This window comes from Panthera tigris, chromosome A3 (genome assembly GCF_018350195.1).
Source record: "Panthera tigris isolate Pti1 chromosome A3, P.tigris_Pti1_mat1.1, whole genome shotgun sequence".
Taxonomy (NCBI): domain Eukaryota; kingdom Metazoa; phylum Chordata; class Mammalia; order Carnivora; family Felidae; genus Panthera; species Panthera tigris.
The window spans coordinates 22,724,703-22,751,126 of record NC_056662.1 but is presented as its reverse complement, the minus strand read 5'-3'; the positions used below and the strand labels follow the sequence as shown (position 1 = coordinate 22,751,126).

Sequence of the window (26,424 nt, the reverse complement as noted above, 5' to 3'; positions counted from 1 at the left end):
GTCATTATGGTTTTAATTTGCATCTCCACGATGGCCAATATTGTCCAGCATCTTTGAATATGCCTTGTGGCTATTTGTATATTTTTGTTTGAGAACTCTATGGAGATGGGGACATTTTCCTGACTTGATCTCCAAACTCCGTCCGTCACATGTTTACTATGGCCATCCATACAACAGGTCATTCTACTGTTCTTTTTCATGATATTTTGTCCTTTTTTTATGCATAGAGTGTCTCCTGCCCCTGCGAGACCTACATATATAAATGTAAGTTTTCCTGGGACCCTGTGCTCTGTCCTTTAGGTTCCGTCTTTGTATTTGTCTTTTTGTTTTGATGTTTCCTGGAACATCCAGTCGTCTTGGTTATTTCTATTTAAAAGTGAGGAACTGATGTAGGAGTAGGAGGTTATGTGCTGGCATGTTAGTAATATATGATAGTAACATCACAGATGAAGAAATAATTATTTAAGCATCAGGATGTAAAGACTCTAACAGAAAGGTAAAAGCCATCACGAATAATGCTGTGTTCAAGTCTTCTGTGTATAGATAGATGTAGGAGTGGAATGGTTGGATCATATTTGTCATTTTTTTATTATGGTAAAATATACATAACAAAAAGTTTGCCATTTTAACCACTTTTTAAAATGTTTATTTATTTATTTTTGAGAGAGAGTGAGGGAGAAGGAGAATCCCAAGCAGACTCTGTGCTGTCAGCACAAAGCCCAACATGGGGCTTGAACTCACCAACCTTGAGATCATGACCTGAGCCAAAATCAAGAGTCGGACACTTAACCAACTGAACCACCTAGATGGCTTTAACCACTTTTAAGTGTACAATTCAGTGTCATTACTTACATTCACAATGTCGCACATCATCAGTATTTATTCCCAGAACTTTCTCACCACCCCAAACAGAAAGTCTGAACCCATTAAGCAATTAACTACCCATTGCGCTCTCCGCAGCCCCTGGTAACCTCTAATCTGATTTCTCTATGAATGTGCCTATTTGAGATATTTCATATAAGTGGGATGTTGCAGTATTTGTCCTTTTGTGTTTGGCATGTTTTCAAAGTTCATCCATGTTGTAGCATATATCAGAACCCTTTTAAAGCTGAATAAGATTTCCACTGTGTATAAATACCACATTTTGTTTTTCCACTTAACTGTTGATGGACACTTGGGGTTAGTTCCCCCTTTCAGCTACTGAGAATAGTGCTACAGTGAACACTGGCAAGCAAGTATCTGTTTCAGTCAGTTTGCAGTTCTCTCAGGTATATACTTAGGAGTGGGATTGCTGGGTGACCTATGTTTACAGCTTGCTGAGGAACCGCCATACTGATTTCCACAGTGGCTGCACCAATTTACATTCCCACCACCAATGCACGGAGGTTCCAATTTCTCCACATCCTTGCTAACACTTGTTAGTCTTCATCTCTTAAAAAAATAGCCATTCTAGTAGGTATAAAGTAGTAGCTCATTGTCATTTTGATTTGCATTTCTGTAATGATGTTGAACATCTTTTCATGTTCTTATTGATCATCATTTGGGTATCTTCTTTGGAGAAAAATCTATTCAGTTCCTTTGCCCATTTGTTAATTGGGCAGTCTTTTTCTTGTTGAGTTGCAAGAGTTCTTTATATAATTTTTGAATAATAGGCACTTATTAAATATGTGATTTGCAAATATTTTCTCCCATTCGGTAAGCTGTCTTTTCATTTTCTTGATAGTATCATTTGATACACAATAGTTTTTAATTCTGACCTGGTCCTATTTATTTTTCTTTCATTGCTGTGCTTTTACTTATTTAAAAAAAATTTTAATGTTTTTTTTCTTTTTAAAAATTTTTTTAAATTTTAATTTTTTTTTCCTTAATTTTTTAAATTCACATCTAAGTTAGCATATGGTACAACAATGATTTCAGGAGTAGCTTCCTTAATGCCCCTTACCCATTTAGCCATCCCCCCCTCCCACAATCCCTCCAGTAACCCTCTGTTTGTTCTCCATATTTAAGAGTCTCTTATGTTTTGTCCCCCTCCCTGTTTTTATATTACTTTTGCTTCCCTTCCCTTGTGTTCATCTGTTCTGTGTCTTAAAGTCCTCATACGAGCGAAGTCATATGATGTTTGTCTTTCTCTGACTGACTAATTTTGCTTAGCATAATACCCTCTAGTTCCATCCACATAGTTGCAAATGGCAAGATTTCATTCTTTTTTTTTTTAATTTTTTTTTTTTTTTTAACATTTATTTATTTTTGAGACAGAGAGAGACAGAGCATGAACGGGGGAGGGTCAGAGAGAGGGAGACACAGAATCTGAAACAGGCTCCAGGCTCTGAGCTGTCAGCACAGAGCCCGATGCGGGGCTCGAACTCACGGACCGCGAGATCGTGACCTGAGCCGAAGTCAGATGCTCAACCGACCAAGCTACCCAGGCGCCCCATGATTTCATTCTTTTTGATTGCCGAGTAATCCTCCATTGTATGTATGTGTATATATAGACATACACCACATCTTCTTTATCCATTCATCCATCGATGGACATTTGGACTCTTTCCATGCTTTGACTATTGTTGATAGTGCTGCTGTAAACATTGGGGTGCATGTGCCCCTTCAAAACAGCATACCTGTATCACTTGGATAAATACCTAGTAGTGCAATTGCTGGGTCATAGGGTAGTTCTGTTTTTAATTTTTTGAGGAACCTCCAGACTTTTCCATGGTGGCTGTACCAGCAGTGCAAAAGAGATCCTCTCTCTCCACATCCTCGGCAACATCTATTGTTGCCCGAGTTGTTAATGTTAGCCATTCTGACAGGTGTAAGGTGGTATCTCATTGTGGTTTTGATTTGTATTTCCTGGATGATGAGTGATGTGGAGCATTTTTTCATGTGTCTGTTCGCCATCTGGATGTCATCTTTGGAGAAGTGTCTCTTCATGCCTTTTGCCCATTTCTTCACTGGATTATTTGTTTTTTGGGTGTTGAGTTTGATAAGTTCTTTATAGATTTTTGGATACTAACCCTTTATCTGATATGTTGTTTGCAAGTATCTTTTCCCATTCCGTCGGTTGCCTTTTAGTTTTGCTGATTGTTTCCTTTGCTATGCAGAAGCTTTTTATTTTGATGAGGTCCCAATAGTTCATTTTTGCTTTTGTTTCCCTTTCCTCTGGAGACGTGTTGAGGAAGAAGTTGCTGTGGCCAAGATCAAAGAGGTTTTTGCCTGCTTTCTCCTCAAGGATTTTGATGGCTTCCTGTCTTACATTGAGGTCTTTCATCCCTTTTGAGTTTATTTTTGTGTATGGTGTAAGAAAGTGGTCCAGGTTCATTTTTCTACATGTCGCTGTCCAGTCTTCCCAGCACCACTTGCTGAAGAGACTGTCTTTATTCCATTGGATACTCTTTCCTGCTTTGTCAAAGATTAGTTGGCCATATGTTTGTGGGTCCATTTCTGGGTTTTCTATTCTGTTCCATTGATCTGAGTGTCTGTTTTTGTGCCAAATGTTTATTTTTGAGAGAGAGAATGACAGAGTGCTAGTGGGGTGGGCACAGGGGACACAGAATCTGAAGCAGGCTCATTCTCTGAGCTGTCAGCAAAGAGCCTGATGTGGGGCTTGAACTCACAGACCACGAGATCATGACCTAAGCCAAAGTCAGACCCCTAACTGACTGAGCCACCCAGGTATCCCTACTTATTTTTAAAGGTATGAATATATATTAATTTAATAAAAATTAAAATTAGGATAAGAAGATGGAAGCGCTGAGAAACTAACTGGCAGCTCTGCCTGGGCAGGGCTTGTTGAAAGGTAGGCTTCTATGGACACCTAAGAAAATTGGTTTTAAATAACATACAGTAAAAATTACATCAAATAATAAAGGAAGCCAATTACATTAATACAGTCATCAAAATGTGTACTTCTTTCTTAAGGCATTAAATAACAATGTAGCAGTGAGTCTAATTATTAGAGTTTCAAAGTAATGATGACAGGAAACATTATTTCAAGATAACTGTGACAGCTATAATGTGATATGAAATTATCTGTGATTTCTATTGGTGACAAAGTGACAGGTACTGCTTACAATAAAGTGGTCTCATTGTCCATCTGAGCTGTAGAGGGTGACTGGGTGACCAGCTGGCTCTTTCCTTAGGGGAAGACCTTGAAATGTTAGTACTCTTTCTCTGCAGTCCTTCTTCAGAGACAAATCTGGTTTCTCTAAGAGGCAATATTTTCTTTCATACATATAACATTTACGACCTTAATCGTTTATATTCTTTTATTATTTTTTTCAATGTTTCAAGTTTTTATTTAAATTCTAGTTAGTTAACATGTAGTGTAATATTAGTTTCAGGAATAGAATTTATTTATTCATTAGCCATTTTTATTTTATTTATTTTTTTATGTTTTTAAATGTTTGTTTATTTTTGAGAGAGATGACAATGCACAAGCAGGGGAGGGGAAGAGAAGGAAGGAGACACAGAATCTGAAGCAGGCTCCAGGCTCCAGACAGTCCACAAGAGCCCAATGCGGAGCTCGAACTCATGAACTGTGAGATCATGATCTGAGCTGAAGACGCTTAACCGACTGAGCCACCCAGGCACCCCTCATTAACCATTTTTAAATGTACAGTTCAAGAGCACCTGGCTGGCTCACTTGGTGGAGCAGTGCTGACTTGTGATCTCAGGGTTGTGAGTTCAAACCCTACATTGGGGATGCAGCTTATTTAAAAATAAAATCATAAAAAATAATAATAATAATAAATAGCAGCATCTGGGTGGCTCAGTCGGCTAAGTGTCAAACTCTTGGTTTCTGCTCTGGTCATAATCTCACGGTTCATGAGTTCGAGCCCCACAACGGGCTCTGCACTGATAGTGTGGAGCCTGCTTAGGGTGTTCTCTCTCTCTCTCTCTCTCTCTCTCTCTCTCTCTCTCTCTCTTCCCCCCCCCAAAATAAATAATTTTTTAAAAATAAATGCACACTTCAGTGTTATTAAATACATTCATAGTGTTGTACAGCCATCACCACCATCCATCCCTGTAACGCTTTTTATCTTGCAAAACGTTTCAGTTTTTACCCATTGAACGATAATAACTCCTTATTCTCCCTTCCCCCTCAAGTCTCGGGCAACCATTATTATACTTTGTCTTTATGTTCCGAATACTCTAAGCACCTCATAAAAGTGGAATCACACAGTATTTATCTTTTTTGATTGGTTTGTTTCACTTAGCATTAATGTCCCCAGAGTTCATCCATGTTATAGCATATCTCAGAACATCATTCCTTTTTATGACCGAACAATACTCCATTATGCATACGCCACATTTCGCTTATGCATTCATCCATCAGTAGATATTTGGATTGCTTCCATGTTTCAGCTACTGTGAGGAATGAATTCCGCTGTGAACATGGGTGTCCAAATACCTCTTCAAGTCCTTGCCTTTCAGTTCTTTTGAATATATACCCAGAAGTAGAGTTGCTGGATCATATGGTAATTCTATTTTTAATTTTTCATAGTCACTGTATCATTTTACATTCCCACCAGCAGTGCTCAAGTGTTCGAATTTCTCCACATCCTTGCCAACACTTGCTATTTCCTGTTTTTTTTTTTTATCATAGCCATCCTAATGGGTGTGAGGTGGTATCTTATTATAGTTTTGACTTGCATTTCCCTAATGATTAGTAATTTTGAGCATTTCTTTATGCGCTTATTGGCCATTCACCTATCTTCTTTGGAGAAATGTCCATTGAAGTCCTTTGCCCATTTTTTTTTTACATTTTTTTAAATGTTTACTTATTATTGAGAGAGAGAAACAGAGAATGAGCATGGGAGGGGCAGAGAGAGGAGGAGACACAGAATCCGAAGCAGGCTCCAGGCTCTGAGCTGTCAGCACAGATCCTGACGCAGGGCTTGAACTCACAAACCTGATATCATGACCTGAGCCAAAACTGAGAGTCAGATGCTTAACCGACTGAGCCACCCAGGGGCCCCTATATATTCTAAGTATTAATTCTTTACCCAGATATATCATTTGCAAGTATTTTATCCCCTTCTGTGGGTTCTCTTTTTTTTTACTCTATGGATAATGACTTTTAATGCACAAAATTTTAAGTTTTTATGAAGTCCAGTTTGTTTTTTCTTTTGTTACATGTGCCTTTCATGTCAGAGCCAAGAAATCACTGCAAATCCAATTTCCTGAAGCTTTTGTGCTGTTTTCTCTTTTAAGAATTTTTCTGTTGAAAAAAGGTCTTACATTTAGTTCCTTGATCCATTTTGAGTTAATTTTTGCATATGGTATTAGGTACTTTTCCATGTGGATAGCCAGTTTTCCCAGCACCATCTGTTGAAAGGACTGTCCTTTCCCCATTTGTCCTGGTACTCTCGTCGAAAATCTTTTGATCTTATATGCAAGCGTTTATATCAAAGCTGTCTATTTTATTCCATTGACTATAGGTCTGTCTTTATGCCAATACCACTGTTTTAATCTCTGTGGCTTTGTAGTAGGTTTTGAAATCAAGAAGTAGGAGTCCTTCCATTTTGTTCTTTTTCAAGATTGTTTTGCATATTTGGGTCCCCTGAATTCCATATGAATTTTAGGATGGGTTTTTCTGTTCCATCTAAAAAACAAACAAAAAAACATAATTGGGATTTTTGAAAGGGACTGTATTGAATCTGTAAATGGTTTTGGATAGTATTGACATTTTAACAACATTGTCTTCAATCTACCAATAGGGGATGTGTTTTTGTTTATTATGTCTTCTTTGATTTCTTTTAGCAGTGTTTTGTAGTTTCCATTGTACAAGTCTTTCAGCTCGTTGGTCAGTTATTTATTTTATTCTTTTTGATGCTATTGTAAATGGAATTGTTTTTGTAATTTTTCTTTCATCTTATTCGTTGTTAGCATATAGAAATGCAACTGATTTTTTTTTGCTTTGTATCCTGCTATTTTGCTGATTTATTACTTCTAGTTGTGTATGTGTGTAATCTTTAGGGTTTTTTACATAGAATATCATTCTGTAAGCAGAGATAATTTTACTTCTTCCTTTCCAATGTAGAGGTCTTTTCATTTTCTTGCCTAACTTCTCTGGCTAGAACTTCGAATACTGTTTTTTGTTGGTTTTCAATTTTAGAGAGAGAGAATGAAAGGGCAAGCAGGGAAGTGGGGCAGAGTGGCGGGGCAGTGGGGGGAGAGGGAGAGAGAGGGAGAGAGAATCTTAAGCAGGCTCCATGCTCAGTGTGGAGCCTGACTCGGAGCTCAATTCCATGACCCTGGGATCAAGACCTGAACTGAAATCAGGAGTCAGACGCTTAACTGACTGAGCGATGCAGGTGCCCCTCCAGTACTGTTGAATAGAAGTGAGCATCCTTGCCTCATCTCTGATCTTAGAGGAAACACTTTCAGTCTTTCATTGAGTATGATGTTCACTGTGGGTTTTTCATAGATGGCTTTTATTAGTTAAGGTAGTTTCCTTCTATTCCTAGTTTCTTGAGTTTTTCTTATGGAAAGGTGTTGAATTCTGTCAAGTGCTTTTTCTGCATCAATTGAGATGATCACGTAGTTGTTTTTCTTCATTCTGTTGATGCAGCATAGTAGCACATTGATCAGTTTTCATGTTGAATCATCCTTGCATTCCAGGAATAAACCCCACTTGTTCATGATATATAATCCTTTTAACATGCCACTGAATTGTATTTGCTAGTATTTTGTTAAGGTTTTTTTGTGTTGATGTTCATAAGGGATATTGGTCTATAGTTTTCTTGTAATGTCAGTCTGGCTTTGGATTCGGCATAATGAGGCTTCACAGAATGAGTTAGGAAGTGTTTCCTCCTTTTCTTTGTTGGGAGATTTTGAATACTGATTGAGTACTGATTCAGTCTCCTTACTAGATAAAGATCGACTCAGATTTTCTATTTTGTCAGGATTTAGTCTTGGCAGGTTTTACGTTTGTAGGAATTTGTCCATTTCATGTAGGTTATCAAGTTTGTTTGTGTGTGACTGTTCTAGAACTCTTACAATCTTTTTATTTCCATAGATTTGGTAGTAATGCCTGTACTTCCATTTCTGATTTTAGTATTTGAGTCTTTTTCTCTTAGTCCCTCTAGCTAAACTTTGGTCAGTTTTGTTGATCTTTTTGTTCCTTAATTTTTCTCTATTGTTTTTCTGTTCTCTCTCCCCTCTAATCTTTGTTTCCTTCTTTCTGTTGGCTTTGGATTTAATTCTTTTCTAGCTCCTTAAGTTGTAAAGTTAGATTGTTGATTTGAGATCTTTCATGAGTTTTTTTTGTTTTAGTAATACAGATTTTTAAGTTTATTTACTTTTAAGGAAAGAGAGAGAGCCCACGCATGCAAGGGAGGGGCAGAGAGAGAGAGAAAGAGAGAATCCTAAGCAGGCTCTGCACTGTCAGCAGGGAGCCTAATGCGGGGCTCGATCTCACAAACCATGAGATTATCACATGAGCTGAAATCAAGAGTTGGATGCTTAACCGACTGAGCCACCTAGGCACCCCTGCACCTTTGATTCTTAAGAACACTTTCTGTGTTCCAGGGCGCCTCGGTGGCTCAGTCCATTGAAGTGTCTGACTTCAGCTCAGGTCATGATTTCCTGGTTCGTGAGTTCAAGTCCCACATCTGGCTTGCTGTTGTCAGCGTGGAGCCTGCTTCAGATCCTCTGTCCCACTCTCTCTCTGCCCCTCTCCTGCTCGCACTCTTTCTCAAAAATCAAATAAACATAAAAAAAAAAAAATACCTTCTGTGTTCCAATGGCATAGAGATTTTTTCATGGTATCAAATTTTGTGTTTTTCATATTTAGGTGTTTAATCTGTCTGCAGCTTCTATCTGTGTATTCTATAATTTCATTTTTTTCATATGGAAAGCCAGTTGTCATAACACCATGATTATCGAAATCATTACTTTTTTCACTGATTAGTGATACTTTTCAATCACAACCTCTGTGAAATTTTACCTCAACAGGGGTATGTTTCTGGGCTGTATTCTGTTCTGCTATTTTGTCTATTGTTGCATTAATACAACTGTTAATTGCCATAGCTTTTGAACATTCCTCAGTATCTGGTAGAATGAATCCCTCTTCCTTATTGTGTTTGTTCAGAAATAAAAAATTTACATACCTCTTCATTCTTTCAGTACTAATTTTGGAATGAGTTTATTTCAATAAACTCCGTGGAAAAATTTTGCTGGGGCATTGACTAGAAATAGAATTTATAGATGAATTTGGGAAAACTTGATACCTGTAAAATACTGAGTCTTCTTAGCTATGAATAAAGCTTAATTCTGTTTATTCAGATCTCCCTTTTATATCCTTCTATGCAAGTTTGATGAATTTCTTCATGAAGGTTTTATATATTTTTCTCAGGTTTCTTTCTTGATACTATCTAGTTTGTGTTTTGATAGTAAAATGAATTCTATTTTGCATATTCTGATTACTTATTTGGAGATCTGTACATTGATCTCATGTGCAGCAACCTTGTATAACTCTGTTCTCTTTAGATTTGCATCATAAATAACATTCACTATAATGACAATTTCGTGTCTAATTTTACCGTGCCTCCAGCATCTCTTGTGTAACTGCAGGCATCAGGACACTGTGGAATAGTAGGAAGACAGCAGCACGCCCTCCCCTGGTCCTGACATCCATTCAGTGAATATTTACGGGGTACCTGCCATATACAAGGCACTCTTCTAGCTTCTGGGGAGAAAGAAGTGAACAAAACAAAGCCCCTGCCCTCGTGGAGCTTACATTCTCATGGAGAGAGACAGAAAATAACCAAATAGATAACGGCTCATGAGTTCAAGCCCTGCGTCAGGCTCTGTACGGACAGCTCAGAGCCTGGAACCTGCTTCGGATCCTGTGTCTCCGTCTCTTTCTGCCCCTCTCCTGCTCATGCTTGGTCTCTCAAAAATAAACATTAAAAAAAAAAAGGGTGGGAGAATTCGAAGGATGTAACCATAACTTAGGTAAGATGAGATGGTGGTTGCCATTGAGCGCTTCTGAGGAAGGGGGCAGATTCTGGATACAGTTGGAAGGTAGAGCAGGATTTCCTGACAGATTGGGTATGGAATAGGAGTGAAACAAGTCAAAACCGGTTCAGGATCTGGGTGACGAAAAGGATGGAGTTGGGCTAGGGAAGACCGGTGCAAATATCTGGAGTCAGGAGTTCCATCTCGAGCATGTTGAATGCGACGCACGTTACCAGCTATCAGAGTGGGGATGTCAAGCAGGCAGCGGGATGCAGGAGCTGGGAAGGCCGGTCCTGAAGATTACACTGGGAGTCTGCAGCATATAGGCTCAGATCAGAAAAGGGGTAGAGACACGAACACTCTGAACGGTGGGAAAGGAGTGACCAGTAAGTTGGGAGAGAAGGCGACTGGAACCCAACTGAGTGGTTTTCAAGAAGAGAGACTCTGTTGTGTCACATGCTGCTGATGAGCATAGCAGATCAGATCTAGATATGTAAGGTTTTTAAAATTTTTTTTAAGTTTATTTGTGAGAGACAGAGACAGCACGAATGGGGGAGAGGCAAAGAGAGGGGGAGACACAGAATCCAAAGGAGGCTTCAGGCTCTGAGCTGTCAACACAGAGCCCGATGCAGGGCTCGAATCCACAAACCATGAGATCATGATCCAAGGTGAAGTTGGATGCTTAACCGACTGAGCCACCCAGGTGCCCCTAGAAACGTAAGGTTGCTTGCTGGAGGCCTTGAAGAAGGGACCTGTTCTGGTGGAAGGGGGTGGGGGTGAGGGGCAGCCTGACTAGAGAGGGATTAAGAGGAAACAGTAGTAACTGGAGACAGCAAGTAGAGACAAAGAGAGAAAAAGTATTGATGACTTTTTCTGTACAAGAAACAGAAACAGAGGGATATAGGGTCAAGAGAGGGTTGGGGGGGTGGTTTTTCCTTTGTTTTTAAATGGAGTGATGTAAGCCTGTTTATATGTTGTTGAGAATGACCTTGCAGGAAAGAGGAAATACATTATGCAGGAGAGAAAGGGGACAACCGTTGGGGTGATATTCATAGGGAGGTGAGAAAGAACTGAATCAGTGCCCAAGTGGAGAATAGCTAGTTCTAGGGAGGGTTTAAGGGGAGCTGTCACAGGGGAAACTGAGCTTAGAATTGTGATATTCCTGATGAAGGGTTAGGGATCCACTCTTTTTCTAGGTGTATATCGCGTTTTGCCTTAAGGTCTTCTGTATTGTATTGCTATACAGCTTTCCTTTGGTTAGGGCCTGTCTGGTGTAACACCTCTTTCCGTGCTTTTACTTGAACCTTTCTTTCACTGACCTTACAATCATAATCATGTCTCCTATAATCAGCATATGTCTGGATTTTGAGTTTTGTTGTTTGTTAATTTCAGAAGTAGAAAATGTAGTCCATTTACAATGGGATTTCTATATGATTGGGTTATTCCTATCATGTTATATTGTGGATTTATTCTACTTTTTTGAGGTTTCTTTTTATTTCTCTCTTCTCTGGCCTTCTTTTGGATTAACACACCCCTCTCCTGCTTCTCTTTCCTAGTATTTAGGCTGTATTAATTGGTATTAGGTTTGCTTACAGAACATTTAAAAAGAAAAACAAAATGGTTTGAACAAGACTATTTATATCACTCGAGTTCAAGAATGTCTGAGATAGTAGGGGTGCCTGGGTGGCTCAGTCAGTTAAGCTGCCGACTCCATTTTGGCTCAGGTCATGATCTCAGGGTTCATGAGATCAAGCCCCTGCATGGGGCTCTACACTGACAGCATGGAGCCTGCTTGGGATTCTCTCTCTCCTATCTTCGGCTCAGGCCATGATTTCGGGTTCCATGAGTTCGGACCCTGCATCAGACTCTGTGCTGACAACATTCTGGATCTCTCTCTCTCTCTCTCTCTTTCTGCCCCTCCCCCACTCGTACTGTCTCTCTCTCAAAAATAAACAAACATTAAAAAATTATACAATTCAGTAGTTTTTAGTATATTCACAGAGGTGTGCAACCGTCACTGATACCTAATTTTAGAGCATTTCATCGCCAAAAAGAAACCTTGTACCCATTTAGCCATCATTCCTCCCCCCGCCCCTCCCCACCCCAGACCTAGACAAACACTAATCTGCTTTCTTCTCTATGCCTATTCTAGACATTTCATATAAATGGAATCACACAAATTATATGTGGTCTTTGGTGTCTGGCTTCTTTCATTTTGCATATTTTTGAGGTTTATCCATGTTGTAATATGAATTAGTATTTTGTTCCTTTTTTTTAAATGTTTATTTTTGAAAAAGAGAGCACGAGCAGGGGAGGGGCAGAGCGGGAGGGAGACAGAATATGAAGCAGGCTCCTGGCTGTCTGCACAAAGCCCAACTCAAGGCTCAAACCCACAAACTGTGAGATCATGACCTGAGCCAAAGTTGGATGCTTGACCGAGTGCCCCAGGCACCCCAGTATTTTGTTCCTTTTAATTGCGGAGTAAAATTCCATTCTATGGCTATATTTTTCTTACCATTTGTCAGTTTTCTGTACGTTTTGGCTGTTAGGTATTCTTTGAAACTCAAAAGTTTAATTTTAGTGAAGTCCAGTTACTTTTTTTCTTTGGTAGTTTGTGATTTTGGTGTTAGGTCTAAGAAACCATTGCCTAGGGGTGCCTGGGTGGCTCAGTCTGTTAAACATCCAACTCTTGGTTTTGGCTCAGGTCATGATCTCACGGTTTGTGAGTTTGATTTGTGAGTTCAAGACCCATGTTGGTGCAGAGTTTGCTTGGGATTCTATCCCTTCCTCTCTCTCTCTCTCTACCCCTCCCCAACTTGTGTGTTCTCTCTCTCCCTCTCTCTCTCTCTCTCTCTCTCCCCCCCTCCCCCCTCCCCCCTCAAATAAATAAACTTAAAAAAAAAAAAGAAAGAAAGAAACCATTACCCAATCCAGAGTCATGAAGATTTACTTCTATTTCCTTGTAAGAGTTTTATAGTTTTAGCCATTACATTTATGTCTGTGAGTTAAGTTTTGAGTATAGTGTGAGGTGTATGGGTTTACTTTCAATCTTTGACATTTGGATATCCAGTTGTCCTAGTACCATTTGTTAGACTGTTCTTTCCTCATTGAATGGTTCTCGCCACCCTTGTCAAAAATCAACTGACCATAAAGGTAAGAATTTATACCCAAATTCTCACTTCTATCCCATTGCACTGATGCACATGTGTATACTTATGCCAGTACCACACTGTCATGATTACTATAGCTGTGAAATAAGTTTTGAAATTGGGAAGTGTGAGTCTTCCAACTTTGTTCTTCAAATAAAAATACAAATAAAAGAAGTTTATGGTCCACTCTCAGGTTCTCACCAATGGAAGTTCTTTCAAAGTATGTACTTTGATCTTGCATTTCCATGAATTTTAGGGTCAGCTTGTCAATTTCTGCAAAAACAGCTGGGATTTTATTTTGATAGGAATTGTGTTAAATCTGCAATTCAATTTGGGGAGTATTGCCATCTGAATATTAAGTCCTCCCATCCATGAACGTGGGATATCTTATCATTTACTTAGGTTTTTAAAACTTTCTTTCCATAATATTTTGTAGGTCTCAGTATACAAATCTTAAATAACTCTTGCTACACATATTCCTTTTATTCTTTTGACGCTATTGTATTGTTTTCTTAACTTTTCAGATTGTTTATCTTATTAACGTATACAAATACAATAGATTTTTTTTATATTGATCTTGTATGCTACAACCTTACTAAATGTTGGGGGGGATTCCTTAGGATTTCTTATATACAGGATAATTTCATCTGAAAATAGGGATAGTTTTATTTCTTTCCAATCTGGTTTCTTTTATTTTTGTTTATGGCCTAATGGCCCTGGCTTCAATATAAAGTTGAATACAAATGGCAAGAGTGGGGCACCCTTGTTTTTGTCTCATTCCTGATCTTAGTGTGAAATTATTCAGTCTTATACTATTAAGTATGAAGTAAGCTATGGATTATTAGGAACAGTTTTGACCATGTCTCTCGGTATACATAAACAAGAGTTCTCTAGGATATATACTGGATGTACCCGTATGCCAAGTATACCAAGTACCCTTGGTTCATAGCGTACACATGTGTTCAGATTTACAAGAAGTGCTAAATTATATTCCAAAGTGATTATACCAATTTATTATTTCCTCAGCACTGTGTTGAAGTACCCAGTGCTCTACATCTTTGCTTACATTTAGTATATGAGGTTATTTTCAGTCTACAAATATCAATCAAATAGTGGTTATAATTTGCATTTCATTGGTTACTAATGGCATTGAGCATCTTTCCACATATTAATCATTCATGGTGTCCTCATCTATGAAATTCCTGCTCACATTTTTTCCCTGTTTTCCTATTAAGTTGTCTTTTTCTTACTGCCTCATAGGTGATATTTATGTATCTGGATTCTGGAACTTTTGTCAGTTTTATATTTGGTAGATATCGTCTCCCAGTTTGTGACCTGTCTTTTCACTTTCTTTATGGTATCTTCTAAGTAAACAGATATTAATTTTAATGTAAATTTGTTACTCTTTTCTTTTATGGTTTGTGCTTTTTGGTATCTTAAGAAATCCATTCTTCCCCAAAAGTCAAAAAAACATTTTACTGTTTTCTTGGGGTGCCCAGCTGGCTCAGTCGGTGGAGCATGCAACTCTTGATCTCAGGAGTTCCAGCCCCATGTTGGGTATAGAGATTGCTTAAATAAACACTTTAAATGAATGAATGAATGAATGAATGAATGAATGAAGTTGTTAAATTTATTTGAGGGGAGGGGAGGGGCGTAAAGAGGAGGAGAGAGAGAATCTGAAGCAGGCTCTATGCTCAGCACAGAGCCTGACTTGGTGCTCAATCTCACAACCATGAGATCATGACCTGAGCCAATATCAAAAGTCAAACACTTAACTGACTGGCCACCCAGCTGCCCCAATACACACACACACACACACACACACACACACACACACACACACATACACACGTGTGTATATGTGTGTGTGTGTGTATTTTTTTTTAAGTAATCGTTACACCAAACGTGGGGCTTGTACTCACAACCCCGAGATCAAGAGTCACATGTTCCACTTACTAAGCCAGCCAGGCAACCCAAAAAAGATATTTTACTGTTTTCTTGTAACAGTTTTTCCTGTCCCCATTTAAGTCCTTGATCCCTTGGAATGGATTTGTCTGCTTGGAGTGAGATGAGACTCTATGTTAATTTTTTGTTTGGATAATAATATATCAAAATGTTTGTCCAGGGGCACCTGGGTGGCTCAGTTGGTTAAGCAACCAACTCTTCATTTTGGCTCAGGACATGATCTTATGGTTTGAGAGCCCTGAGTAGGGAGGGCTCCATGCTGACAGCAAAGCCTGCTTTGGATTCTCTCTCTCCTCTCTCTCGCTCTCCCTCTCCCTCTCTCTGCCTCTCCTCACTGCCCACACACTCTCTCTCTCTCTCAAAATAAATAAACGCTTTTTAAAAATAAAATAAATAAAATGTCCTTATCCTGTTAATATGCAGTACAGCTCTGACAAACTTCAGGTTTCCCATATGTGTTGATCTGTTTCTGAGCTTTCTATTCTATTATTTCTAGGCCCAAATCATACTTTCTTCATTGTTGTAACTGTACAAGGAATCTTGATCACTGGAAGGAAAAGCTCCCATTCTTCAAGAGTGTGTTGGCTAATCTAGGCTCTCTGCTCTCCCATATAAATTTTAGAATCAGCTTTTCAAATTCCAGGTTGAGATTTTGATTGCAATTACATTAAATATGTAGATCAATTTGGGGGAAAATTGACATCTTTATGAAGTCTTTGCTATCCAAGAACATGATTATGTGTCTCCATTTATATAGGTCTTTAATGTTTTCAATTAGATTTTGTATTTCCTACATAAGATTTGTTAGATTCGTATTTTCATTTTGCAGGGACATAAGCTGTATTTTTTATTGTTAATGAAATGCTCTTGACCTTTATAGTGATCTTTTATCTAGAAACCTTGTTATGTTTTTATTATTTTAAATAAGGAATTCCTTTTTCAGGGGCTCTTGACTGGCTCCATCTATTAGAGCATGCAGCTCTTGATCTCTCAGGGTGTTGAGTTCAAGCCCCATGTTGGGCATGGAGACTACTCAAAGAAAACAAAAAAAGGAATTGCTTTTTCACATTGTACCATTGAGTATGATGTTTACCATAGGTTTGCTGTAAATACTCTTTTTCTGGTTTAAGAAAATTGTTGAATTTAATGGAATTTTTTTACTATATCTTTTATTTCTAAAGTTTTATTTTGAGAGAGAGTAAGCACAAGTAGGGGAGTGGCAGAGAAAGAGGGAGAGAGAGAGAGAATCCCAAGCAGGCTCCGTGCTGTCAGCACACATTCCAACGTGGGGCTCAAACTTGTGAACTGTGAGATCATGACTTTAGCAGAAATCAAGAGCCGGACACTTAACCGACTGAGCCACCCAGGTGCCTCTGCTATATTTAGATGATCATATCTAAATACGCTTTCTTAATTTAGTAATGTGGTAAATTTTATAGAGATTTTTCTCCTTTCTTGACTTTTTTTGGATTAACTAAGTAGTTCCGCTTTTCTTATGTTAGTCTGTTATTCTTTTAGTTCTCTAAAGATTACAACCTGCATCCTTGACTTTGTAAAGACTACTCTTAATTAGTACCTTTACCACTTCACAGATGATACAAGGACCTTAGAACACTTTTATTCCCTTCCTGACTTATGTAATATTGCTGTGAAGTATAATAGTTCTATATATAGTCTGACTGCTGCAAGACTTTGTTTCTGTTTTATACAATCAACATTACGATGAATATTTATTTAGCAGACCCTTTCACTGCTTTATTTCTGTGCTTCTGCTTAGGAGGGTCATTTTCCTTCCTAAAGAACTAAAGCAAAAGCCCAAAGAACTCTGCTCAGTATTTATTTTAATGCAATATTTGTCTTAAAATGTATTGTCCCCCTTTTTTTGAATAGTATTTTTGCTAAGAATTGTAGGTTGGTATTGATCTTCTTTCAGTACTTTTTGTCTCTGATTTTGTCGTGGTTCCCAGCCTTTCTATTAGTCATCTATCAGTCTTCCTGCTACTCCTTTGAAGAATCCTTTGTTTTCTCCTGTCTGCCTTTAAGATTTTCTCCTTATGTTGGGAGTTTTATCAGTTTTACTGTGACACCTAGGTGTGGTTTTCTTTGTGGTCTGTCCAGCTTGGTATTTATAGGGTTTCTTGAATCTTCGGCTTTCAAAACTTGCATTGGTTTCGGAAAAGTCTTGACCATTATTTCCTCAAATTTCTGTTTCATTTTATTTCTTCTGTCCTGTGAGTGCCAGTTACACATCCATTAGACTGCCATGTTTTAGGTTTCTTCATTCTCTTTTCTGTATTTTCCATTTTCCTCCTCAGGGCCTCAGTCTGGATACTTCCTGCTGGATTATAGTTTAGCTGTAACTAATCTATTAAACCCACCTATTTGCAGTCCTAATTTCAGTTACTGTATTTCTTAATTCTAGAATTTCCATTTGATTCTTTGTGATAGGTTCTGGTTCTCTGCCAAAGTTCTTCATCTTGTCACATATTTCCTTGGACACATTTAGTTATTGAAAAGCCCTTGTCCAATAACTCCAGTATGTACATCCCCTGGAGGTCTTTTTCTTTTTTCTGTTTTCTCTTTTGGTATGCATTTGGTCCTTTCTCTGCTATGGGGTGGCAGTGCCAGAAACTGTATATGAAAACAACTTGGCTCAGGATGATTTTCTGTTCTTCCAGAAAGGATTTACTTTTGCTTCTTGAAGGCAGAGTAAAGCCAAACCAACTTAACCCAGTTGAACTGTTTCAGAGCTAGGTGTTTTGAGACAGTCTATTTGTACTTATCCCCATTCTAGTGTGCACTCTCCAGGGAATCCCAGAGAGAGCCTGTGGTATGTTCAAGCCACTCCTTCTTGGCAAACCCTGAACTCCAGTTTTTGTCTCTCTTACACCTTAAGATTGCTGGAAGCATTGTGTACTAGCTTCATGCACCTTCCTTGACCTCAGGTCTTGTCTGCCTTGGTAGTTCTGAATTCCAGCTTTGATCTTCCTATCCTCATGAAACTGCTTCAGGCTCTGCTCGGCTTCTCAGCCTCATAACCTCCACTTTCTGCTTGGCTTCTTGGCTTCTTAGCTTCTCAGCTTCGTGCTGCTTATAAATTGGGAGATGCCTTAGGGTGCAAGCAGTATTTTGATACCAGAGTTGCCTGAATATTGTTTCCCTTCTCACTGGGGCGATCTTAACCTCTCGGATTATGGTTGCTTTGGTAATTTTTTAAAGCCTTGAGATTTTCTGGGTTTTGTTTTTTGTTTTTTGTATTTTACGTCGTTTTTTTCACTTGTTCTTGGTGGGAGGGTTCAGTTTGTCTGCTACTAACTGGTTTTTCATGGCCAGAATCAGAAGTCATTAGAATTTTCTAATGTTGGGTCAGTCTGTATTACCGGAATAAACTAAGCTGAATAATGATATATTATCATTTTAGTACATTGTTGGACTTGATTTGTTAATATCTGACTTAATAATTTTGCCTTTGTTCATGAAAAGTTGGCTGGTCATTTTCCTTTCTATGCTTGCCCAGTTTTAGTGCAAAGGTTATTTAGCTTCATAAAATAAGTTTTAGATATTTGTCTATTCATATGCTTTAAGAACAAAATTATCTTTTATTTCATTGTTTTGTAGAACTGTTTAAAAATATTTTTTCCGGGGGCCGCTGGCTGGGTCAGTTGGTAAAGTGTGCAACTCTTGATCTTGGGCTTGTGAGTTCAAGCCCCATGTTGGGGTTTAGAGATTACTTAAAAATAAAATCTTTTTTAAAAATATGTATCTATTCTATTAGGTTATATTATATAGTTCTTTTTCCATTCCTGATCTTCTTATTTGTACCTATCTCCTTCTTATTTTGATCAATCTGGCAGGGTTTGCTCATTTTATTAAGCCTTTATTATATGTTAGCTTATTATTTTATTAAATTTCTCCTCTCTTTGGGTTCATTGTATTATTCCTTCATTAATGTCTTAAATTGGATATTTAACTCATTTTTTTCCCCAGTCCTTTTAAAAAATCTGTTTTGAAGCCTACGGATTTCCCTTTAAGTACGTTAGCCATATCTAACAAGTTAGGATATGTAATATTCCAACTTCCACTGCGATTTCTTTGACCAGTGGGTTACTTAGACATTTATGTTTTTGTTTTTTAAGTAAACTCAGTGCTCATTGTGGGACTTGAACTCACAACCTCAACATCAAGGATCACATGGTCCACCAACTGAGTCAGCCAGGTGTCCCTATTTTATTTGTTTTGAGAGAGAGAGAGGGAGGGAAGCAAGCAGGGGAGGTGCAGAGAGGGAGAGAGAGGATCCCAGGCAAGCTCCACACCAGTCAGTGCAGAGATCATGACCTGAGCCGAAACCAAGTCGAACGCTCAAATAACTGGGCCACCCACATGCCCCTTTTTGTTTGTCTTTAAACATGAGGTTTATATATCAGAACTTCATTCCTTTTTATGGCTAATATTCCATTGTACAAATATACCATAGTATCCATTCATCTACTTGGGTTGCTTCCACCTCTGACTACTGTGAATAATGCTGTGTGAATACTGGCATACAGGTATCTGTTTAAGGCTGTTTTCAGTTCTTTGGGGTACATACCTACGAGTGGGATTTTTTAGTTATATGGTAATTCGATGTTTAACTTTCTGAGAAACAGCCAGACCACAGCAGCTGCGATGGTTCACATTCCTACCAGCAATGCACAAGGGTTCCAGTCTCCCCACATCTTTGCCAACATTTGTTTTTTCGGGGTTTTGGTTTTGGTTTTTTGTTTTATAATCGTGGTATCTTACGGTTTTGGTTTGCAGTTCCCTAATAACTGATGATGTTGAGGATGCTAGTGACCATTTGTGTATCTTTGGAGAAAGATACACTGTCTATTCAAGGTCTTGCTCCTTTTTAATTGGATTACTTTTTTGTTGAGTTGTAGGAGTTCTTTATGTTGTCTGGATATTAGCACTTTGTTAGATATGTAATTTGCAAGTAATTTGCCCATTCTTTGGGTTGTCATCACACTTTCTTCATGGCATCCTTTGATGCATAAAAGTTTTTAGTTTTAGTGAAGCCAAATTTATCTTTTGTTGCCTGTGCTTTTGGTGTCTTAAACTACTTCCCAATCCAAGGTCATGAAGATATGCTGTTTTTATCTAAGAGTTTTATAGTTTAGCTTTTAGATTCATTCTTAAGGGTCCAGCTTCATTCTTTTGCTTGTGGATAGTTCTCCCAGCACTCTGTGGAAGAGACTGTTCTTTCCCATCCACACTCATTCTGGAATGACAGAATTTCTGCACCCAGAGAAACTCAGTCAATAATTTTCCATTGTTATAGTCAAGAAATTTGCTGTTTAATTCATTTCTTTAGCAGAAAGATTCCTTTGGCTGCTTCCCCCCCCCTCCCCCCCCCCCCCATGTCTTCCATTTTACTATAAATGTGAATTTGCTTGGGATTCATTTGGCTTCCTGACTCTGTCAGGTGTCAGTAGCCATTTCTGGAAAATCCTAAATGACAATCTCTTTGAATGTGTCTTCTCTTCCATTCCGTCTGCTCCCTTCTGGCATAGCTAACAGATGTACACTGTGGCCCTCATTCTTTTCCATGGCTCTTAGTCACTTTGTAAATAGTCTCTTCTTTTTCATATTTAGTTGCTTCTTTTATTTCTTAGAAAATGAAGTACCCAAGTGCAGTCTTATGCTTGGGAATTCTCCGGAGAATCTTTCCCTTTTATTCCTACTCTACTGTAGACCAAACGTCTCTACCACCTGCCTTGAGTGGGAGGTGGGAGTGGCTCAGTTTATTCCCAGCAGCTTAGCTATTCATTTAAAAAGACATCTCGTTTTGTCATCAAGCAGTTTGAGTGTTTCGCACCAGGAGCCTTTGGCTCCTGTTCCCTCTCCTAGTCCTGACTGGCTGGCAGCAGGGTTTATTCTTTGTGCTGCTTCCCAAGTGGTCCTTGTTTCTGTGATGGCCTGATTTTTCTCTTGCACTAGTCCAGACCTCAGGTTTTATCTCCTTCCATTGTCTTATATCTCTTTTCAGAGCACCTCCATCCCTGCCTTCAGCTACCGGTTTACATATCAATGGATAAATGTCAAGCTTTTCATCGTTTTCTAGCAAGAACTTTCTGGTGAATGTTCATGTGCCATTTGCTGTTCCTATATCTGTTCAGCTCCTTTTAAATCACTGCTTTCCTAATGAGGCAAAATTCTTCCGTAATGAGCTCCTGTAAGTAGATCACCGTGGGAGAGGGACCACACCAGCAGGAGCTCCGAAGGCACAGGGATGGGTGCCATCTTCAGCCTTGTCTTCTCCCCTGGCAGTGACCGAACTGCTTACAGTGCAGAGCCCCCCACCCCTTGGTGCTGGACCAGGTTCGGAAAAGCTCTTGCCGCAGTCCATACCCCCTTTTTAAATTTCAAATAAGAGATTACTGGCTTCTCAAAACTGCCATCTTTATCTAGACTTGGAATCCTTACAGCCCTCCTCCTGGGGCTACTATCACAGGTGGGGCAGGCAGCCTACTTCACACCCAGCGCTGCTGGATTTCTGTTTGCTCTTTACTCTGTTTTGCATTGCAGTGATTCTGCGGGGGTTGGGAAGTAGTGCTCTCTTTAGGCCACAACTTTATTTTTTTTACTTTTTTTTTTTTTTAAGTTTATTTTCAGAGACAGAGTGAGTAGGGGAGGGAGGGGAAAGAATCCCAAGCAGGCTCTGCACTGTCAGTAGAGAGCCCGGTGCGAGGCTCAAACTCACGAACCTGAGCTGAAATCATGAGTCAGACGCTTAACCAACTGAGCCATCCAGGCTCCCCTGTGCCACAACTTTAAAACTAGAAGTCACACTAAAAGATCAATCTTATATTCCTGGGCTGAACACGTCCTGGTTAACTCTCCTGTTAAGATTCTATTTGCTTATATTTTATTCAAGACTTTTACCTTTATGTTCAGAACAAAAGCAGTCTATTTTTGGCATGTCCTGTCTGTTCTTAGGGCTCCTGAAATTAGCGGTGTCGTTTCCTGTGTTTATTTACTCTCTGGAACAGTCTGAATATATAACACCAGGATTATCTGTTCCTTGAAGGTTTTGTAAAATGACACCTGCAAAACTACATAGTTTAGCTTGGTTCGTTTTTCTGGGAAGACTTTTAACTTATTCAGTTTTTTAAAAACAGCTTTGGTGTAATAAGATTTTCTGTTTCTTGATTCTGTGATAATTTATGTTTTCCTGGAAATTTTTTCCATTTAAACTCAGTTTTCAAATTTATTGCCATAAAATATCCTTAGGAACTAGGGGATGGGGTTCGCTTTATCTGTATTGCTTGCATTTTTTTGCCATGAGAGCTTCATGTGTGAATAAAATGAAGACCAGATGGCATTCACCAAATGATGACTGATATCCTAAGGTGGTGGGGAGGGGAGTAAGAGCAACAACCCTGATCCTGCCTTCTACCCCAGCAACCCCTGTGCTCTGCTCAGTCTTTCTCCACCTTCTCTTTCTCAGTTTTAGGGAAAGTCCTCAGTGCTGTGGGCAGTGCCCAGCTACTGATGTCCCAGAAATTCCAGCAGTTCCGGGGCCTCTGTGAGCAAAACCTGGTGAGTGTGGTTCTTCCTCCTCCACTGCAGGGCTGCCAGCCACCGGCTGCCCGCCAGCTGTCCAGCTGGATTAGCCCCCCCTCCTCCTCTACCCCCAAGCCTCTGACCTCCTCCCTAATATGGAGAAGGTGCTGGTGACAAGTGTCCGTGCCCAGCACAAGGGAAGGGCCAGGGATGGTCCTTCCAAATTTCTACTACTTCTTGAAATAGAAAAGTGAACCCTCTGTGAAAAGAGCCACATGAAACTTAAAAATCTCTTAGCATTGATTTATTTATATTAAACATCCTCTAAGAAGATGGGTAAGAACTAAAGACATACCACCACGAGGCTTGGTGGTTTGCTTTTTCTTTCAATCTTCTCTCTCAGGAGGGTAGCTTTTCCTGTGGAAGCCTCTCCAGACGGCCAGGGGTGGTGTGCTCCTAGGGCTGGAGGACAGTGGCGAGTGTTTGTCTCCGGACCTGCAAGGGTTTGGGGCTTACTTGGCTGGAGCAATCACCATGAGGAATATGTCCCCAGAGAACCCCACGGATTCTGTAATCATACCCACCTGGCAGTGATCCTGACGTCTCCCTGCCTCACTGTAAGACCAGGGCCAGGAACTTCTTCTTTTACAGAACAGTTTTCTGCCCGGCACACATTGGGAACACGGAGGCCTCAGTCCCATGTATGTGCCGGGCCTGCTCTCATGATGGGACTCTTTCTCTCAAAGATCTGCACCATCAGATCTGGCAGTGAGCAGGAAATGGCTTCCTTCCCTCATATAGATACTGACCGTGAGAACAGAGCACGACTAGGCCTCAAGAGACCCTAACCAGGGCTGGCAGGGGTGGGGTACTTGGGGTGGGGTGCAGGACAGGCCTCTGCCTCGTTTGCCCCACTGATCCCCACCTCCCCCACAGAACCCTGAAGCCAACCCGCGTCCAACAGCCCAGGACCTGGCAGGGTTCTGGGACCTGCTACAGCTGTCCATCGAGGACATCAGCATGAAGTTTGATGAACTCTACCACCTCAAGGCCAACAGCTGGCAGCTGGTGGAAACCCCCGAGAAGAGGAAGGTGAGCATGGAGCAGTGCGGAGGGGAAGTCCAGGGACAAATTCCTGGTCGGCAATAACGCTGCCCACATCGGTCAGTGCTGCTTGGCTCCCTTCTCCGTGTGTCGTCTTTGAGCTGGGGGCTCACGTCCATCAGTGCGCGGGGTCCATGCTCGGCTCTCGTCCAGCATGCCGCTCGCTCTGTGTAGTGGAAGCCGCCCCCTGAAGCATGCCATCCCACCCTGCATGTTAAGAAATGGGGCTCCTAAGAGACACGTGCCACAGCCCAGAGCGCTAGCATAGATGTGGCTGTTGGAACTTTGGAGGCAGAAAAACAGTCCTCCTGGGGCCAGCCTCTTCCCGGAGGCACAGGCTTCCTTCTGTAAAACTGTGGCACCCAGTGACCCCTGTGGTTATTGGACTGTGGCCCTTGTGAGTTCTGATCCATAGAAAAGCATGTGAAATGTGGCCTGGGAGTCAGAGGCTCTAAACTTAAAGCCCATCTCCAGCCATGTGACTCAGGCTGTCAATGGTTCAATGCAAGGGTGGGAACAGGTGATCTCTCCATCCCTTCCTGCCAGAACACTGTAGGATTCTAAGCTTGCTTTCTGCTCCTATGCCTTGTGCTATTCCCACTATCATTGCTTCTTGTGGCTTTCTGATTCCAAATGTGTGTTGCTTGTGCCCGATGTGGGGAGGCTAGGGTGGAGACTCCAACTGCCGGCAATATAGCGGGTGGTAGCGCCACACAAAAGGTGCACCTTTATTTTATTTTTCTTCCCTCCTCACTGTCTCACTAAAGGAAGAGAAGAAACCACCCCCTCCAGTCCCAAAGAAGCCAGCTAAATCCAAGCCGGCAGTGAGCCGCGACAAGGCCTCCGATGCCGGGGACAAGCAGCGTCAGGAGGCCCGCAAGAGACTCCTGGCGGCCAAGCGGGCGGCTTCTGTGCGGCAGAACTCAGCCACAGAGAGTGCGGACAGCATCGAGATTTACGTCCCTGAGGCCCAGACCCGACTCTGAGACCAGGAAGCGGGAAGCAAACAATTTTAAGTCATTAAAAAAACAAAAACAAAAAACACAAACTAAATGTGAATGGAACACAATTTTCTCAACCTTTAGGATGGTTATTCTGTCCAGAGACCCTGAGCCAACTTTCAAATTGACACATACAAGGGCTCACGATTTGGCTTTTTTGGGTCCCTCCCAGCTTTAGGTTTATGAAGACTTCATACAAAAGAAAGTCAACAAAAATACGAAACTATAAAACGTTTTTCCCCCTCTTGCTGGCCGCGGTGGACTAGGTAGACGGACCTCGGCAACTCCCGGCCCAGCCTCCGGACTGCGGTCTTTTTACTTGTTCTATCTAACGGGGACTCGCACTAGCTTGTTTACAAGACGAGGACAGTCCGAGGACAGCCTGGGGCCCCTGCCATGTCCTTCCTTCTCCTCCAGCCACCCTGCTCTGACCTTGCAGTTTTCATTCTTACGTTTTTCTCTTTTCCCTTCAGAGCCCACACAGGGGTCACCGTCCTAGCTGTCGGCTTGCTGGTTCTCAGCCCTGTCTGTGGTTGAGAGCCCAGAGGACAGAGGTGGATACGCACCCCTGCCCAAGTGCTCACACACACTCACGTGCACACGCAGGTACAGGCTCCCCACAGCAGAAGCAGCCAGCCCCAGGCAAGGGGGACAGGGGTCCTCGCCTCTCCGAGAAGGGGAGGAGGGTTGAAGTCTTTGGGAAAAAAATGAGATAAAAGCCACAGTTACCACGCTCCAGACTCCCGCCTTTTTCTTCTCACCAACCCCCTGTTCCTTCAGTAAAATGTTTGATTCAGAGTGACTTGCAGGGGACGCTCGAGAGAGGAACCCCATTTTCCAGGGGCTGTCTGTCCCTGGCCAAGCCTGTGTACAGTACCTGAGGGGCGGGCGGCTGCGTCTGTACGTATGTGTACATATGCACATAGACCTTAGAGTGTATATTTAACAAACGCCCCTCTGCTCACCCATGCCCACCAGCGCCGCCGCTGGCTCTCGGGGCACCTGGCAGGAGGCGGGTGTGTGAATAGCATATATTTTTACATGTACTATATCTAGGTGTGTGTACAAGTGTGTGTAAAAATATATACCTTGTGTGTAAGCGGCCTTTTTTTGGTCTCCCACCTGCCCCCTGCCGTGGGCCCATCTGCCCAGCCTCTTGAGTTTTCTGGGGTTTTGTTTTTTGTTTTTTTTGTTTTTTTTACCCCAATATTCCTTCTCTCTCCCTGCCCCCCAGCCCCACTCCCAGGGTGTCATGAGCCCTGAGCTGCAATGGCCCGGGCCTGCAGGGTTGGGGGCAGGCAGGGCGAGGGGGAGGCCCAGCCCTCAGCGAGCTCAGTGCACGAGGAGGGCTGCTCTCTACCATGGAGACAGAGCTGGCATTAGAGACGTCCTCGTGTCTGGCACTTGCTGCAGGGGCCCCGGGTGAACTGAGGGCCTGCTCTGGGGCCCCATTCCAGCTTGGCCGCCGTCTGTGACCTTGGGCAAGTCACTTGACCTCTGTGTGCCTCAACTTCCTCCTCTGTAAAATGGGGACAGTCCCTGCCCCTCCCTACCTCACAGGCATGTTGTGAGAATAAATGAGGTAACGTGTACCAAGGGCTCATGGTGTTCTTGCAGCGGGATGGGCCAGGTTGGGGTGAGGTGGGTGAAGTGGACTCCCGAACTCCCGAAGAGACTGAGCCAGGCCCCCTTCCACATGGCAA

At 41.2% G+C, this 26,424-nt stretch overlaps 1 protein-coding gene and 1 long non-coding RNA gene across 7 annotated transcripts in view; one reads left to right on the top strand and one right to left on the bottom strand.

Moving 5' to 3' along the window:
* Positions 1-26,313, top strand: part of DLGAP4 (DLG associated protein 4) — an 85,018-nt gene extending 58,705 nt beyond the window's left edge. For all 6 annotated transcript variants that reach the window (XM_042980464.1, XM_042980459.1, XM_042980460.1 and 3 more), the window contains 3 exons: positions 22,561-22,652; positions 23,553-23,708; positions 24,488-26,313. In XM_042980464.1, coding sequence (XP_042836398.1) covers positions 22,561-22,652; positions 23,553-23,708; positions 24,488-24,706 — 467 coding nt within the window. In that variant the 3' untranslated portion in view covers positions 24,707-26,313. The remainder of the gene's footprint in view (positions 1-22,560; positions 22,653-23,552; positions 23,709-24,487) is intronic.
* Positions 22,601-26,424, bottom strand: part of LOC122237214 — a 48,932-nt gene continuing 45,108 nt past the window's right edge. Inside the window, exon 3 of the long non-coding RNA XR_006215492.1 lies at positions 22,601-23,111. This is a non-coding gene — a long non-coding RNA (uncharacterized LOC122237214). The remainder of the gene's footprint in view (positions 23,112-26,424) is intronic.